This window comes from Lepisosteus platostomus, chromosome 7 (assembly GCF_059453375.1).
Source record: "Lepisosteus platostomus isolate fLepPlt1 chromosome 7, fLepPlt1.hap1, whole genome shotgun sequence".
Classification (NCBI taxonomy): Eukaryota; Metazoa; Chordata; class Actinopteri; order Semionotiformes; family Lepisosteidae; genus Lepisosteus; species Lepisosteus platostomus.
Window position 1 is genome coordinate 15,477,990 of NC_142617.1, and position 15,279 is coordinate 15,493,268.

At 36.5% G+C, this 15,279-nt stretch overlaps 1 protein-coding gene across 3 annotated transcripts; it reads left to right on the top strand.

Moving 5' to 3' along the window:
* The first annotated feature begins 4,742 nt into the window (after positions 1–4,742).
* Positions 4,743–14,162, top strand: sertm1 (serine rich and transmembrane domain containing 1). 3 transcript variants are annotated; one of them, XM_088639473.1, is made up of 3 exons: positions 4,743–5,122; positions 6,706–6,765; positions 11,850–14,162. In XM_088639473.1, the coding sequence occupies exon 3, from the start codon at positions 11,994–11,996 to the stop codon at positions 12,321–12,323; it is 330 nt and encodes a 109-aa protein (XP_088495599.1). In that variant the 5' UTR covers positions 4,743–5,122; positions 6,706–6,765; positions 11,850–11,993; the 3' UTR covers positions 12,324–14,162. The 3 variants fall into 3 exon arrangements, with proteins under 3 accessions (XP_088495599.1, XP_088495597.1, XP_088495598.1); XM_088639471.1 differs by lacking the exon at positions 6,706–6,765 and having other exon boundaries at positions 4,743–5,126; positions 11,855–14,162; XM_088639472.1 differs by lacking the exon at positions 6,706–6,765.
* The last annotated feature ends 1,117 nt before the right edge of the window (positions 14,163–15,279 follow it).

Below are 15,279 nucleotides of genomic sequence, written 5' to 3' on the forward strand. Positions count from 1 at the left end.
GTATGCGATATTTACATGCCTTGATTACAGAAAGGGGTGGCACACTGCACAGTAAATTGACATTTCTGATATCTAGGATTGGGTGAGGTAGTTGATTTTTTGTACATAACTTAACCTTGTTAAGCTTCCACCCTCAAAACAGGGTTATAAAAACAGACGACTGAAAGAACACTTGGTTCCCCTATTTCATCCCCATCCCCTTTTAAGTCTCTTGTAGTGTTAATCATTTAATTTGGCAGAAGCTAAACTATTAAACATCAATGGTGGCTCCTATTGTTTCAGAATCTTCTGTCCAGAGCTTAGGAATGACAACAGCGCTTGAACGATTGGGTTTGTTTATTCATATCTGTCAAGTACATGCCAGCAATCTGGGATGGCTAAAGAACAGTTGATAGATGCAGCCAAAGCAATGCTTAGCTAACAATGTTATCAAATCACACACTCACTAATTAGACTGGGCATAAAGAAGAAAGAAAGCCCTGTATTTGTGGAAGACAAAAAGCAAAACAGAAAAGTGTGCCAAACGTGAGGATATATAAAATGCTTCACAGTATGTACATCAAAGAAAACTAATGCAAACATATGACACCGTTCTTCTTCAAATAACTAAACTAATAAGTCATCAGGGTAAGCTTAAGAATTATATTAAATAAACTTTAAACATAACTTCATTTTTAATAACTGAACAAGTAAAAACGATCAAAAGGTTCCAAAAGCAAAAAGTTCAAGTAGCAAACATAATGAGACATCATGAGAAAATGACATTTTCTCCCGAAATGACCCAGATTTCCATATAACACCTGGATGTGTTTATTGTCTGGTGTTCTATTAGTAAAACAGGCTCCTGCATAAAGAAAAGACCCAGTTGCTCTTCAACATAGCCACTGCAGTCTTCAGGGTTTCTTCACGACTTGAGGATTAGAAACCTTCATACAAATATCTCCAGAAATAAAAAGAAATCTACAGGCAGAGGCCTCAGAAGGAAACATTCACACCATGCTAACAGAGTTAGGACACAATTTTGAAGGCTATTTTCTGTTGGCAAATTGAAGGGAGGTGTTTGTTGCCACTTATTCTCACCTTGGGAACAAATTAGACACTGTAAAACCTGTATTTAAGAACATAAGAACAAAAGAGAGGATGCCATTCAGCCCATCTTGTCTGTTTGGTAGTTAGTAGGTAATTGATCCAGGAATTACAGACATTTCTTTAAAAAACATGGGGTATTGGAACTTTTGCTGGGGTGCTTCTCCCATACGTCCTTAAGCAGTGTTTTCCCTTGTGAGGGCTTCTGAAGTTTCTAGTTTTTGTCTGACTCGGAGTCACAGTTGGTGTGGGTGTCTCCAGTTTTTCATTTCTACTACAGCTTCCACTTCCACCTGCAGAGAGGACCCCCGAGTAGAAAAGAAACTGTACTGTCAAAGAAGTACACATACCTGACTGCCCCTTGTGAATGACTGTTGGAGCTCTTGATGTCTGAGCTTTGAGCACTGTAATTTACAAATGACAAAGCTAATAACTACTTCAACACACTTTTATTGGTAGTACCTCATTACAGCAAGTGCAATTCTTTTGTGTGTCTAAACATTATTTTTAGAAACAAACCATTAGGAGTGGCAGGAGACTGAGCACAGAATGGAGGAGAGGCTTCACAGTTTTGCTCACTTCAAGTTTTTTTTTTTCACTTGCCAGGCTTCGGTTCACTTGCAACCCGGGGTTAGTCGGCTATTTGCATATTTATTGACAGCTGTCAATAAGGTCCCAGCAGAGCTCTCTCAGCTAAGTTCCTTTCAAGTAGAAGACTGCAGCTGTGCTACCGTGTGACATATGGCCTCCTTTAAAAACATGTGGTAGAGGTTTGCTGTTGAATATTAATACAGTTTGCAATCCTTGCTGTCACTTCAAAGAGCTACCAAAAAACCAAAGCTGCGATGAAGATTCGGCACACACGTGTCTGAGCTTATTTTACTTATACTAAAAAACTGTCACACACACAAAAAATAATAATATCTTCTATTGAGAATTTTTTGGTTTTTGTTTGGCCCCTGAAACTGGAGGGTGGACAATGTAAAATGTATTAATTCAGTTACGTATTGAGTCATTACCAACTAGTGACTCACAGCACTTTATCTATAAATAACATTTTTATTCTTTTTTTATGTAATTCTAGAATCCCAGATGCCTTATTTCCTTTATTTAAGGAAGTGTTCCATTATATCCTTCTTATCCGAATTACTGTATTCTTCGTGAATCAAGTACTACTTGTATCTTGTGCACTCTATAACTGAAACAGGAAATGTATAAACTTCTCCTTAATGCCAATTTGCATTTCTTCCTGACTAGGATGCGGTAGCTGGTTAGTTGTCTTTGGGCTCTGTTTTAATTCCCATAATTCCCACACAAGCTGAACATGTCCTGTGGGATCTGTAATTATATCTGTTCTGTGGAGTTGTGACAGTTTGCACATACTGGAGGAAATTGATAAGAGCACTATCCTTCCAGCCTGGACTGCTTTTGTGAATACGCCAAGATGGCACTAAAATGGTAAGAATCCTTATCCCTTGATTGTAAGAGATTTAGTTTTATTTCTGTAAATGTCAATTTGCCGTGCATTGCGAACTGCAGCACGTGGGCAGGCTAGCAAGACGAGAATTTGTCCGTGGTTGTTAAAGTAGGATACAGGCTATGATTACAGTGCGAACTCCAATCTTCGAGAAACTCATCCACTGATTTGGTCTTGTACTCCAGAATAACAGAATTAAATATTAATAGGACTGTCACATGGCAATTGTAACTCCACTGAAACTGCAAATCTGCCTTTGGACTGGACACTAAGCCTTCAATTCCCAAACATTGCCTTCTCTACAAATTCAAAATTTGATGTATCCTTCAGAAATATTTTCCCAGCAGAAGATAAACTCAATATTTTTTTCTGTTAAATGATAGGCATTCCCAAACAATAAAGTCATTAATGTCCACTACAGTTCCTGAATTCTAGAATGCTGTTGTACATGAATGGGAAAACAAGCACTTTAAAAATAACTGTGTGATTTGATCAATAGGAGAAGGTAGTTCTAATCTTAATATTTACAGCAAACAAGCAGGTATTCTCACAAAAGTCACATCAAAATCCATGCATCTCCTGAAATGATTTCTCTCACAGACAAAAAAGATCTTAAATGTTCAGCATCTGAAAGTCTTTGCACTGCATATAGTACAATTTGTGTATCAACACTGGTGTAGAATAAGATAGGTTTTGCTTAACCAAGGTGTCAAGAGTTTTATGAACAAACCACAACAGTAATGGATAAATGTAAAGCACGTAAAATGGTAATTCAGATTTACAGAAGGCTTTGGATGTATTTCCTAATAAAACATGAATTCTCAAACTACAGGCAGTATGCATTTAGAAAAATATGTGTTTGTATTGAAAATTGGTTAATACATAGAAAACAAAATATAACTAAGGGATGAATGTGCAAAATGAGTTGATATAATAAGTGAATTGTCACAGGGATCATCATCTGTGAAAGGACCCCTTCTCTTCCTAATTTACTGTATATTAATGATCTAGATTTTTGCATAGTTAATAAACTAGTCAAATTTGCTAATTATAGCAGATAATTAAGATTACTGTTAAAAGTTAATCTACCAGTTACTGGTTATTAAATCTTGGAAATAAAATACATTCATATAAAAACTGCACACTTTTCAAATTTTCAAATTTGTTTTGTTGGCGCATTCTGAATCGCAGAACAGGGTTTTTGCACATTCCTGGAGCTTTCATCTATTTTGTGATTTAAATTGTTTTAAAAATTGATTTAAATTGATTTTTACATTTATTGTATTTGAAATGCACTCATCAATAATGATGATTATAACCCTGAAATATAAAAATAGCTTTGTGTTTCCCCTTTAAATTAGTATAATGCATTAGTAAGGCCTTGGAATATTTTGTACTCTTTTTATCACCACAATATATAAAAGATGTCACTGCTCTTGAATCAGTCTAGAAAAGCAACCAGTTACATTCTGGAGCATAAGGATGTGTTTTACACTGTGAGGCGGGAGTACCAGAATCTGTTTAGCCTGGTACAGTGAACGTAGCAGACTTCTGCAAAGTCAACACTGAAACACCAAGAAGAAAAGAGGAAGTGGAAACTACTTTACCTGGAGGAGCGTTTAAAACTGAGAACAGGAGGCTCAGAGAGTTCAAATGTTTCAGAAGACAATATGTGAGAGGCAAGAGGCAGTTCTCTGGTTCACAACTACAAATGTAAGGGGATATATAGGTAGACAATTTGTAAGTCACCCTAAAATCACACTGTGGCCTGAACCTGTGTGTTGAGTTGAACAAATATGAGCAAATCTTTTCAGAACTTTACTATATTTATACCATACACATAGTGATCAATGTAAATTACCACTTGCTGAAGGAATGTGCTAATAACAGACAATCCAGAGATGAGATTTTTGAGGAATAAGTGCTCCTTTGCGTGCTTCAGTCAAAACCATCATATGTGTTTATTAAATATTGAGCGGATCAATCCTTTTCTGTCTTGATACGCAGAATACAATCTGGAATCTTTCTGACCTCTTTAAGGGATGCGTAGTACAGGTCCCCACGCGGAACAGAAATGCTGGACAATGCTGGAAAAAAAGGTCCTCATCCCTTTAAAACTAAGTGAGGAAACAGGTGAATTCTTGTTGGGTTCTGCTTCGGCACATCAGTCAGTGGTCACTTCAGTTTGCGGGGGCTGGCAGGCAGCATTGTCATCTCTGTCAAATGCAGCCCAGCTCAGAGTGAGAGAGGGGGAGAGAGAGAGAGAGAAGTGCAATGAGAGAAGAAGGGCTTGAAATTACAGCTGGATGGTCATGAGCTTTGATGAGCTGCAGCTGTACCTGACTCCTGCTGAGAGCACTTGTACAAAATCTCCAATTTCACAGCTTGCTTTATTTTCCCTTTTCTTTCTCCCCGAAGAAAGTAAACAATTCTCTGGGTGCCGAGCACTGAGCACTGACTGCGTGATCAGAGCGCTGAGGGTTGTGCTACTCTGAAGGCTTCAACGAAAGAGAAGGGATTCAGACAGAATGTGAAGCAGAGTCTCCCGTCCTGTGCAATGTAAGTGTCCTGATTTTAACCACGAAATGATTTTCTCTTATGCTACCACTATAGGCATTGAAACTGTACTGAATGGCAAATGTTATAGATTTATGGCATGTGAGGTATAACCTTTTATATTCATGGTTAAGAGCCGGGCATTTGTAATTTAGCGAGGAAATCATTATCTCATGAAAAAAATTTTAATGAAAAATTCAGAGTGCAATCTTGAAGTTCGCTCGTCGTTGACTGGTATGAAAGGTAACAACTGACACAAAAAAATATATGAGCACACATAATGAACATTAAAGCTATTAAGATTTTACAGCTGTCTTATTCACACAGTGCAGTGAACAGGAAATGTGAGATCTGAACAACTTCCATGCAAGTTTGTCCCATCTTCTGGTAATACAGAGTAATACAGAGAAGGATAAGAGTATAGTACATCTTCAATAGTAAAAAAAAAGTAACATAAGCAGCTTACATATTTTTAAAACAGCAACCATTCAAAGAGATATTCTTTCTATTACACTTCCACTCTCTCACTAGTCTATGAATACATATTGCAGTATAAATTTCTTGTAGTATACATTTTGATTTCATACATGTGAATGCTTAAAAAGGCTTAATCAATAGCCTTGTATAATTTTATTTGTATATGCTTCCAAACAAACACATTTTTTACAGGAAAATGATCATCTTCTGTTAGAAAACAGAATAGCAGCACAGAAGGCCTTTTCAATTTCAGTAATTTGCATGGTTTCACAGGAGGGGATTTCTGTGAATGAAATATCCAAAGAGAAGCATTGATCAACAAACAGTGTGATCCATATTAGCTTGTAATGCTCAAAATGCTCTGAAGTGCATTTCCAGCTGTGTGAACGAAATGGGTAATGAAAAGTAATAACTGACCCAAGCAGAACTGTGGCCTCACAAAAATACCCGTACAACATTAATTAAAGCTACAATGCCAATGGAAAATTAGTATGGAGCTTGCTGTTTCTCAGAGAACTCTGTGGACTCCAAATCAGGAGGAAATCTGCATCATGACACATTGTTTACAGAAATATATGGACTACAACGGCTTCAGTCTTCTAATAATTTTCTAAGAAAATCTCTTAGAGGTTTTAGCAGTGATTGAAAGTGTATGTTCACGTGTTAGAAATGTAACTAGAGGTTAAAAGATGAGATGACTAAAAATCAAGAATGAGACGTGAGGTTGGGCAAGTAGGAATTGACGTAGTCATTTGTGCAATACTGCATATTTAATGTTAGGGAACTGTAAATTAGATGCAACTGAAGGTGCACACACTCGCGTTGCAAAAGAACAAATTTCACTCACCTTTCAGTTGTTTTATTTTCGGAGAAATCACTTGCATTTTTTTAACAGTGCCTTTTTATTTAAATACAGGACTAGTAGATGAGTTTTAAGGTGTGTTCGTATATATCATGTTTTACCTGTATTGTATTCACTGTTAAAATGATCAGACTCACAATATGTTTCAGATCTATGTACATGGGGTTTTTCTGCATTTTTCTGATTTTAACAGTGTCTTTGCCGAGATGTGATACTGTCACTGTGTGTAAAAACCAACAATTTACAGATTACACCATGGAGAGCAGTGAGCCCCCAGTCCCCTCGAGATAAAGGAAAAATGCGAAAGGTATCTAAATTATAAAATGTAATTCTGTTAAGACCCTTTGATCTTATTAAATATAATCTCTCATGGGATCATAGAAACTATTTTTTGTGCTGCTGTTTAAATAACCCGCTACCTTTTAAAAAAAAACAGGAGGTGAATAATTAACAAAAACACCTGAACTGGAACATGATTGCCTTTACACAAAATGCAATGGTACCAGTGAGCCAGCCAACTCAAAAGGGAAACAAGTGCCTTAGCATTTAGACATAGTACTTCAACATGTGTGCATCTGCAGTATTAGCATAAGGAAAAAATAATGATATCCTATTTCACTGAAAGTTATGTTTTTCAGCTATTCAGAAATTATAACATTAACATTCTACATGATCAGATTTGGTCAAAAGTCATATATTTAAATCTATGCACATCAAAGGTGCCTTTTCTGCCGACAATCTTAACAATTGGCAAGCTTCTTCCTCTATGGAGGTGTAAGCCTTTATGTAGTATTTTTTTTCAATCTCTATATAAAGGAGGGCAGATAATTACTTTTCAGATTGCACTGGCTTGTGATCATGGTAACCTTTATCTCTCCAATACCTGGCAAACAGGCCTGCCATTAATATGGAAAACATCAGAGTTTCAAATTTTTACATGTGACAAATACTGCAGGGATACCCAAGTGAAGTTTAAAACCATTCTCTCTTTCTCTACACCTTTAAATTGTATACATTCTCAAGCTATTGTGTGGTGTGTTGTATTTAAAAAGCCAGAATTCTCCAGTTATATCCTCCTCTGCTTAGTCTGAAGATGACCATCCCTCTTAAACAAACAAAACTTGACAGAATTCTACCTACGTTTCTCGTTCTTAAAAAGAAAGCCTGTTCGGTATTGCAACCTTGGACTGACGTCGCTGCAGCAGGGGTCCTGTCCTTGAAAGAATTAGTCATGAAAGCCTGACAAAGAGCTTTTCTTTCTTTTATTATCATTTTTAAAATTCATTACCTCCATCTGGCCCAAAGCACTTCATTTATCAAGCTTCTTGCATGGAAACCTTTTGGCGAAGAAGACAAGGTAATAGCTGTGTCAAATATATATATATAAAATCCACCCATCCATTTTCTAACCACGTTATCCAACACAGGGATGCAGGATAGCTAACGCTTATCCCAGCAAACAACAGGCACAAGGCAGGATACACCCTGGACAAGACACCTGTCCATCATAGGGCACACACAGACACAAACGCACACCAGGGCTAATTCACCTACCAGTATATCTTTGAACTGTGGGAGGAAACTGGAGCGCCCAGAGGGAGAACATGCAAGCTCCATGCAGATAGCACCCCAGGAATTGAACCCAGGACCCCAATGCTGTGAAGCTGAAATGCTAGCCACTGTGCCACAGCGACACCCTAAATATAAATAGAAATAGTAAGGCAGGGAGGCTCAAGAGCCACTTTTGTCAGGGCAGAGACATGAGGTGAAGTCATCAACATTCTTCAAGTCAACAAGCTTTCGGGACATAACTTGAAACACCCAATCAAACTTATGCTACCTGCTGCTGGGAGGTGAATATCCGGAGATATATCATGCAACAGTGGGAAGAACTCCATACAGACAGTCATTTAAAGGCTACAACTGGAGCACAGGACACTGAAGCAGCAAGGAAACAGTGTCACAGTGCTCCCTCAAACATAGAAATAGCTGATAATCACATATCAAGTAACAATCAGAATAACACAATCCTTGTATCCCATTTCACTGGGAATCTGAGAATATTGAATCTGGTACCTGGAATCATTATGGCCACCTTAGTGTATGTGCTACTATTTATGTCTTTTCAAATTTAGAATAAACTATTTCTCTGTGATATGAATACATTTTCCAGGTTTCATTATTTGCAAGATCTATACTGAAATATAATGTTACTGCGTTCATTAAGGTAGCTTTATTAAAACGAAGTGCACTCTAGGGAGCAAATCTGAATGAAAAAAAATGTTTTTCGTAGCTCTATAATTGGCCTCTACATCACTAAAACATGATTGCCTGTAGGCTAAGCAAAAAAGTAAAATACACTGTTCATGAAATAACAAAGCAAACAAGTACTCAAATACACGAATATAGCCCATTAACCTCATAACTAAAACTCTAGATAGAATGTTTCATTTGTCAGAGCACATTAGTCTATTAATTTAAATCAGCAAAGCTTTGTACGAGAGACCAAATGAAATGCGAACAATTTTTGACATTATTATCAAATGACTATAGTTGTAGAGGCCAAATTCTAAGGTGCCTGTTAGAAGCACTTCAAGAAATCATTAAGCAAGCCAAGACTTCCAGTGCAGATAATGATTTATTTCACGAGGAGATAAAATCTTGAAATGCTAGGGATATTGCATTCTTATTGGGCTGATCTCTGTTTCTAATTTGTATGTTTTCATCCCTGAGAAATGCTTTGGTCACATATACACACCAAATATTTTTGGTGGTCAGGTGTTTTCTGTTAATTGTATTATCATCATTGCCAGCACTGGCAAAGATGTAAAGAAGAAGCAATGGCTGCTGTGTAGTCATCTCTCAGATATACAGTTTACAGTTGGCAGTCCATTTATTATGAGCACTGACTTGGAACAAGGACTTGATTTGCACAAAAAGGTTGTTAAATTATTTGGTGAAACAGTAATGAAAGAATAACAAAAGCTGTGCGACTACAGTTAAAATGGCAACATGAATAAAGCAATCACCAACAGCTGCATGCGCATTTTCTGTGCATCACTGAACAAAATATGCAGAGGGCATCGATTTTTCCAGCAGCTCATTTTGTGAACTTTCTTGTTAAGCAGCACCAAACTGCCGTATGTGAAAACGTCCTTTCATTTTTGTTTCTTAAAATTATCATGTCTCAATTACGTTTTATCTTAATTGAATTTTTCAGCTCCAATTAGCAATTTAAAAATCTTATTTCCACTTGCACGCCACACGTGAATAGAAAAGCTTAAAGATTAATTAGCTGTTTCTGATCCAGCCCCCAGGACATGTGTCTACACTAGATGGACCCAGAGTAGATTGGAGCCACAGCTTCTGTTGGCATTAGTGCAAACTAAGTGTATAAATACAAAACTGGTAGGAACTCAGGAGATCATTATTGGCATACTGCTGTGGAATTAATCAATTTTTACCCCACCAAAGTATTCTATCCATAACCCAACTCTAGTAAAATTCTTAAATTAAGCAGATTTACTGTACAGTATACAATAAGACTTAAATGTCCTGCTATGAAATTCTCCACTCTAATGATTGTTATGTAGAGTCTTTTAAGTGCCTTCACAGGTTTTTCTACTTCTGTAGCATTTATTTGCTAGGCTTAATAAGATGTATCTGTAGACAGAATCCATTTGTTTATAAAACAAGCTTATTGATTGCATTTATTGGCTGTTAAATAACTGAGCTCCTATCATGTGACTGTTGTGATTAAAAAACTTAGAAGATGTTAAACATTTCAAACCAAAGCTTCAAGGTTAAGTAGAAAATAGAAATACAAAACACCTTAAAACATACAGCCAAGTGCATTCGGGGAATAAGTGTCTCCTGATCTGCAAACATGCACAAATGAATTAACGCCAACTTCAATTTCCTTCTTTGAACCACTGGAATTGCTAAAGCAATTTCACTCTGAGTGAAAGTCCTGAGGCAAACTCCTCAACTCTGAGCTCAAATGGAGTGTGGACCTGAGACTGGCTGAAATCTCAGGACAAGCCGGTGAAATGCAATATCACAATGTCTCCAGTATGTCCACCCCACACAAAACCCTTTGGACTGTGGACTGATACCCGATACACAGACAATCTGTGAATTACTAAAGGGAGAAAGGCTGGGAAATAGTGTCTGTCAATGACTTTTACCAAGTGTCAGAAAATTTTAATCAGGGCACTTTAGCATCATATTAGTAAGAGCAGGCTCATTTTCTTCTAGGGTGATAAATGCAGGTTGACACAAAACAGCTAGAAGCACTTCACATAGTCGTGTGTAACCAATGAAGAGAGAAGAGCTGGCAGTTAGCCTCACTGTGGAAAATCTGCTGTTCCTTTGAAGTCCTTAGAATGTTTTTATTCAATCTGCTCTGAGCTTGAAGGCATGTGAAACATCTGCAGCCACTGTTGTAGGTTCATAGTTGTTTCCTATGCTTTTGCGTAGTTGAAATTCATTGACAAAACAAGGCGAGTTTGGGGTCTTTTTTTCAACAGTAAACCTCAATTTTTGCAGTGTGCTTAATTCTTTGGGTTTTATGTTGTGATTGAGCTTATAAATAGGTTTTGAACTCTCGCTACATTTATTTTGCCACACCAGTGTAAACACACCTGTGTTTTGGAAAAAAAAACGAAAATTTAGCACTGTTACAGTTCATTTAAAATTTTCTTTGAGGGTAATGATACCATACATTTTCTCCCTAGTAAATGTGTACTGATGTTAATTTAGAGAATTATGTTTTAAAGTTTTTAAAATAGAAATTTCTATTTTTTCTACTATATAGCTGCTGTCACAACCTTTTAAGACCATAGACAGAGAATTTCACAGAATGAGGAACAGTAGTAGATAACTGCCTCTAAATGTCATGTATAAATGTCCTGGTATTAAGATGAACTGCATGAACTAGTGTTTGAAAAGATCAAAGACAAAATCATTCCTATAAATAAACAGCTACATTTTCAGACATAGGGATCGAAAATCAGTCCCAGGTTTTTGTGATCTCTATTAAGATCTCTGAACCAAAAGTCATATTGCGCTTCACAAAATTATCAAACCAACCAACAAGATAACAGTTTAGGAGAAAGTATACAGTACTCCCTCTCTTTTAATCTTTTGCTTTTAGGGTAATTGAGACAACACTCTTATTTAGCACATAGCACTGTATAGGTACAACTAAAGATTAACTACCTTCACAACAAAAAAACTACATTCTGCCATAGTAATGTAAATAATTCTGTTACTAATACAGGGACAAAATCTTTGTACATTTAATATGAATTCATATGTATGTTTCTTATGTATAAATTAATATTATTTTCTACTCTTAATGAAGTGACATCATTTCTTTTCTTTTTACAGCAAAGGATTTTCAGCAATAACAATTAGCAAGTTATCAAAAAGTTACAATGCCTGGATATTTTCACGACATCTGCAGAATGGCTATGAATGCTGAGGAGTAAGTGCATAACATGTTGCCTTACGTGTCATAAATGAAACTGCAAAATGTCAGTCATGGATCTCCCTTTGGAAGACTACAACAGCTCAGTGCCCGAAAATGGGACATTCCTGAAACTCATTCCAACGTCCATTTCGACTGCTGTAGACTCGTCCTCTGAGCAGATGGAGAACGTCTATGTGTATGTCTCAATTTTTTTAAGCCTGTTAGCCTTCCTACTCATGCTCCTGATCATCGCACTTCACAGACTCAAGAACATCATTTCCTCTAGTTCCTCATACCCAGAATACACCAGCGAGGGTGGCAGCTCCTTCACCAACTTGGAGATCTGCAGCCTGTCTTCTCAGAGGTCTACTGTGTCCTCTCTGTCCGCCTGAGGTCCTCTTTCATTTTACGAGTCACAAAGTGTTGGGAACTTCTTTTACCACCAAAAATGGACATCTCTAAACATCAATAGGCTTGACAGCAGATATGATCGTTTTGAGGAGGACTGTGCTCCTTTTCCTGCAAAATGTGAGAACCAGTTCTTACATGGTGCCCAAAGCAAAGGTTGAAGAAGTGATGCACCTCACAACAGTGCAAGCTTGCAGATGCCCAGCAGACCCAGGTGGACCAGTATATATTACCACTTGGAAGTCCTGGTTACAGTCATTTAGTTACCACTGTTAGAACTGCTGGAGATCAACACACACACTAGAAGAGCACTTCTTCTGGTGGAGTTTTTGGTGTTTTAACCAAATTCATAGTGTTTCATAGAAGCTACACGCACAGAGATGGCCAGGTACAGAAAGTATTATAAAGCTTACATCTTGTATTCAAATAAATTGACCTATATTTTATGGTTCACTCATATGTATGTCACTTCCACTAAACTTTAACAAAAAAAGTAGATTATAATAGATACATTTAGTTGACCATTGAAACTGTAAATATTAAATGTTAGTATGTTTTTTCAGAATTAAGTCAAGTAAGCCTGTGTGCAACTAGAATGATAGTTACATCATGTACAGGCACCTAAATTCATTTGTGTCTTTTCATTATACAGAACTGTATTTATTCTTTCTGCTTTGTTACGTATTTTGTGATATGTCCTCTTTTTTTAAGTTTAGTTGAACATTATCCATCTTGTTATATATATTGACATAGACAGCAAAAGCATATCATTAAGAATATAAATAATTCTCAAAATAGAAGGGTGCTTGACTCTTCTATTTTAAGATGGAAACAGAGGACAGCAACCAATAACAGTAATCACATGTTAATATTGTTTGAGGAAAAGATGGAAAAGACAGATGAGAAGGAAGTTGATAATTTCACCAAGGCATGTGATAAGGCAGGCTAGGCACGAAATACGTCTCTTATTGATTGATTAGGAAACAACAGCTTCCCTCAGAGTGAAGAAATCTGCTCACCTCAGCCATTTGTCAATACACAGACTTTGAATACCAGCTTAGGTAGCAGATTTTGAAGTTAACACAGTAAGCAGTTGACAAAAGCCACTTGTTGAGGAAATGAGAGGTTTATTTAATTATTGACACAGACTTAAGCCCATGCTAAACTGATAAAGCTCATTGCAGGCTCTATATGACCACATGCTATCTTTTTCATATTTGACATGTTCTTTATTTAACTCTGATCATCATGAAGCCTTTTAAATAAGTAAACTTTCTGGCTTTCCTGCAACTTTTCTTAAAATTGTTGATTGATACAGAGTTTATGATTTAAAAATAAAAGAAGCATTTCAGTCGGTTGCCAGCATACAGCAAATGCTGCTATATTTGCCTCAAATGACCACTGCAGAGGAAAACAACTTAATTAGTATCTTAAAATTATTCAAGTGAAAGAACTAAATAAAGAACTAGCAGTAATTGGCAGTTCCTGTCTCATGCATTCATCATTAAGAACTCATTATTTTACATTGATTCTCATTGTAAAAAAGGTGGAAGTCACCTTTAAATTTTTAAACATAAAACACTTAAAATTAATTTTGTTTTTTTTTAAATTAGAATTAGAGGACATCATAGATGAAAGCTGCAAACATTACACTTCACTAACAGTGATTGCTTCGCTTTTAAAGTGGGACTTACCTGTACAATTACACCCTAAACTAAAATTCAGAAAACTAGAGACTATAAAAGGTATCATCATCTTTGTTCTGAAAATGCAAATAACAAAGCATGCATTGGTGGCAGAAAATAAAATTATTTCAACATCAAGTGAGACTATTACTGTATTTTTTTTTTAATGGTCAGGTATTTCTCCATATAATCACAGACAGTAAATTACTGGGAAATATAAAATGTAATGAATCAAATGCAAAATTGTTCAATAATGTTGTTCTGGATATGCCTCGTTTAAAGAAGAAAACAAATTTGGTTAATGGTCCCAAAATGCAACATTAAGTGAGTCTTGATTTTTTATTATTTAATTGCATGGCAAGATGTTTTTTTCCATTTACACAAATTACTGTCAGTCTTCAAACTTTTTTATGGGGTGAGAATGAAAAATAAACTCCTGCAAACAACAGACTGTGTTATTAAGTCAAGGACATGTACTTCAGACAGATTTTTAAGAAAATGGTTATGGCTTTGTATGATATACTTGTTACATTAATTACTAAATACATTAATGATTAATTACACAAATTTATCAAATGACAACCACTATAGATAAACTACTCATTTGATGAGCTGTCATACTTCGGTCTACGCTCAGGCCTTTCACACAGCAGCTCAGTTTCTCAGGCATCTTTAGACTATGACAAACAGTTTTACATTATGGATTAAGTACATTGCAGGAACATTTGTGCTTTTTTATTTAAAAACCAGGGAAATGAAGCATCATTCAGAATTTATGATGTAATATTATAAAGGACACTCTATAACGGACATTGAAAACACTTCTAATTGTACTGTAACCTTGAGAATACCTGGTATATCCTTCATGCAGCAAGACAAGCTAAAAGAATGTCTCACTTGGATGGTTATGCATTTGTAGTCATTCTTATCTCATACCTTTTGTGAATAGGCTGGTTACTTCTGGCGGTTCCATAAATGAAATTGTAACACTGTCAGAGAAAACAACAGGCACTCTTTTATATATATACCCATTCATTCTTTTTCTAATGCTTCTTCCAATTCAGGGTATCAGGGGAGCCGAAGCCACTCCATTGCAGGGCTGACACAGATACAGTACAAACGCACAAGCACACACACCTTAGACCAATTTTTCCCAGAAGCCAATTAACCTGCCAGTATATTTTTGGACTGCAGGAGGAAACTGGAGCACTCAGAGGAAAGCAATGCTAACCACTGCACTAGTTTTCCACTTGCT

What these genes read in the sequence shown, in the direction of transcription:
- sertm1 (XM_088639471.1), top strand. Translation starts at nt 11,994, where the DNA reads ATGTCAGTCATGGATCTCCCTTTGGAAGACTACAACAGCTCAGTGCCC.